Consider the following 3,106-nt stretch of genomic DNA (forward strand, 5'->3'; position numbering starts at 1 on the left):
TCTCCATCTTGTTCTTCTAGTATGAGTAAAACTTACCATTGAACATAGGTGGCCTTTGCGTGGAGTAGCCTTCTTCCAATTTCTCTTGTGAGTTCATACTACCAGGAACGTGACTCAAACAGGTTTTCCTGTGGTTTTAGTGAGTATTGGCTCTGATACCAATTGATATTCCAGTAGGAACACACACAAGAAAGGGGGGGTGAATTGTAATTCGAACTTTAGGAGAGTTTCTTCGAAACTTAGAAATAATCAAGGAACTGAGAATTATAAAGGCAAAGAATAACAATTTCGAACACTTCTTGACACCAATCAAGAAGAGAATTCCTTTATATTATGGTAATGCCTCGATTATAATAGTTCTCTGACTTGAGTTCCACTCAAACTCAAGTTCCTCACAGTGACCTACTCAGATCACTACTCACTTTTCTTCTCTTTCTCTCAGACTTAAACTCTAAGTCTTTACAGGATAACTCTATCCTCTCTAATGTGAAAATACAATGCGTGTTATGAGAACTCTTAATATTAATAAAGCTTTAGTATATATATGGAACTTAGGAACTCAGGTTTTGCTAGGACACAAACTGTTTTAGAAAAGCTTTAACAAAACGATTTAGGAATGTAAGACTCTTAGAATGTTTGTGTAGTTTTTCCAATAGGATGTCTGGCCTTTTATAGAGTTTTATCCCTAGGTTTAGATCCCTTCAAAAACACAACTGCCAACTGCCAGTCACTTTGGTTTCCACGTCCCTTGACTTGAGGATCAAGGGAAGACCACTTCTCCCTCAACTTCCTTAATCAATAAACGTGGTTTAGACCAAATAAACCACTTAGTTTTTACCAGAAATCAGTTTGTAGCTTTTACAAAATATTAGGAGGGATTTTAGGAATATCAAAACTGTTTTTATTTAGTAAACAAAATCTTTAAGGAAAATCTGATTTTTATTTAACGAAAAGAATCATTTATTTAATTAAATAATTTCCTTAAACCTTAGTCGCCTGATATAAGATAAATACACAAAGACAATCCTACGTTCCTCGAGTTCCTTATATATCAAAAGCAGAATTAATACTTTACACAAAATTTTAAGTACAGTAAACTACCTAGACTTTTATATCTTTCTTTTGTGAGGTATTCAGCTCTGAAGCTTCACTTGTTCCTGCTCTAGAACATTGATGAGTTCCTCTTATGCTTATAGAGGAACTCGTAGCCATGAGTCTGTAGCTTTTCTTGTGAGTATGAAGAACACTCGATTTGTAATGTGTGTTGCTCCTTTGGTGACTTTGAAACTCTAGCTTGTATTGCTTCCAACTCAGGAACTCCAGTAGCTGTTCCAAGTGCATATCAGGAACTTCAACATCTTATTCAAGTTCCTATCCTAATAGAACTCAAGCACTCACCTGTCTAAAGTCATTAGCAACCACAATCAGGAAGTTTGCAATATGTGTGTCATCAACCAAAACCTAGGAACAACACCATGCGAAACAATACGCGTTGTCTTTGAGGAATGCTTTGAGCTCCGACCTGATGTCGTCTGGTACATCACACCCAATGAAGAAGACTTGCTTTAGTTTGGCAGGATCTAAGATAACTTTGTCGAGTTGTTCAGACTTTGGTTCTTTGTAGCTTTTGGGGTGGAAAATGGACTGTAGTTTCTATAATGAGGATTTGTTGGTGGCGGAAGGCTTCAGTGCCTCTTTGTAACATTCTTTGGATTCCTGTTGATCTCCCTTGATTTCTTAGACCCCCCACCGAGTCGGGAACTTGATGGTTTGGTGATAGGTCGATGGGATGGCCTTCATGTCGTGGATCCATGGCCTGCCCATGATAATGTTGTAAGAGGAAGGACAATCAATAACACAAAATTTTACCTGTTGGTTGACTCCCTGGGCATAGACGGGAAAAGTGACTTCTCCGAAGGGGGTTTTTGCTTCGCCAATGAATCCTATCAGAACCGTAGATTTCTTAACGACGTCGGTGTCTGGGTTCAACCCCATCTCCTTGAGGGCATCTAGCATCATAACGTTGGTGGAGCTACCGTTGTCGACAAGGACCCGTTTGATCATACAATTCCCAACGGGAATAGATATTACCAGACCGTCATGATGTTTGTCAGGGATGTCACCTGCATCGAATTCGTCAAAGGATATAGGGGTCAGATGTTTCGCGGCCACTGCCCTTGCTGGTCTGTCGATCTCATTCTCTCGAGCATGCCTTTTTGCTGCAGAATAAGTCAAACCAAAAATGTCCGAGCCTTCAGCAATAAAATTTACAGTTTTAGTATGAGGGGGAGCTGGAGGAGGTCGAGATGGAGAATTGGAGTTGTCTTTGTTGACGAGGCCTCGACCTTTTTTAGACATGACGTCTTTGAGGTATCCGTTCTTTAGTAGGTAGGAAACTTCTCTCCTCAAAGCTACGCATTCATTGGTGGTGTGATCGATGTCGGCATGGAAATCGCACCACTTCGAGGGATCCTTCTTTGAGTCGAGTTTTCTGGACTTCGGCGGCCATTGCACTGCTTTCCCCATCTTCGAGAGATGGTTCATCAGACCTACAGTGTCATCACAGAAAGAATATTCGTTAATTCTGGGAGGTAGGTCGGGGCTGTTCAATTCTTCCAATCAGTGTCGTCGTCTTCCTCCACCACTGCTACTTGTTGAAATCGGGAGTAAGGGGCAGGACGATCATCTCTCCTCTTAGGATAGGGCATTCGCCTGTCCGTCTTTGTATAATCGTTGGTTCCTTTCCTGGAGTAGAGAGTTTCTTCGAGCTTGACTTGGGCCATTGCTTTGGCTTGGGCATCTTCAAAGGTCTTGCAAGGATATTTGATGAGATCTCTCCATATGTCGGTCTCCCCATACAACCCTTGTCTGAATGCCTCAATCGTAGTTGGGACGTCACATTCTGGAACTGTCACCTTCTTCCTGATGAACCGAGCTATAGAAACCTTCAAGGGTTTGTCGGGTCGTTGGACCACACGGTATAGATCACTTGTCTTCTTCTCTAACCCTCTGCTGCTGGCAAACTGCGGGTTGAACATGTTGTCGAGATGTGCAAAGGAAGTAATACATCCATTTGGAAAATTGGTTAACCAATTTAAGGCGGGCT

General features: G+C 41.4%; 1 protein-coding gene across 1 annotated transcript; it reads right to left on the bottom strand.

The window, feature by feature from the left end:
* Window positions 1-1,162: 1,162 nt before the first annotated feature.
* LOC130467271 (uncharacterized) lies at window positions 1,163-2,526 on the bottom strand. Its single transcript, XM_056835740.1, has 3 exons — window positions 1,870-2,526; window positions 1,399-1,402; window positions 1,163-1,326 (listed from the first exon to the last, which is right to left on the bottom strand). Exons 1-3 carry the CDS (start codon window positions 2,524-2,526, stop codon window positions 1,163-1,165), a joined length of 825 nt encoding a protein of 274 aa, XP_056691718.1.
* Window positions 2,527-3,106: the final 580 nt, after the last annotated feature.

Source organism: Spinacia oleracea, chromosome 2 (genome assembly GCF_020520425.1).
Source record: "Spinacia oleracea cultivar Varoflay chromosome 2, BTI_SOV_V1, whole genome shotgun sequence".
Taxonomy (NCBI): Eukaryota; Viridiplantae; Streptophyta; class Magnoliopsida; order Caryophyllales; family Amaranthaceae; genus Spinacia; species Spinacia oleracea.

Excerpts from the sequence above, each read along its gene's own strand:
- LOC130467271 (XM_056835740.1), bottom strand. The coding sequence starts at position 2,526 with ATGGGGAAAGCAGTGCAATGGCCGCCGAAGTCCAGAAAACTCGACTCA.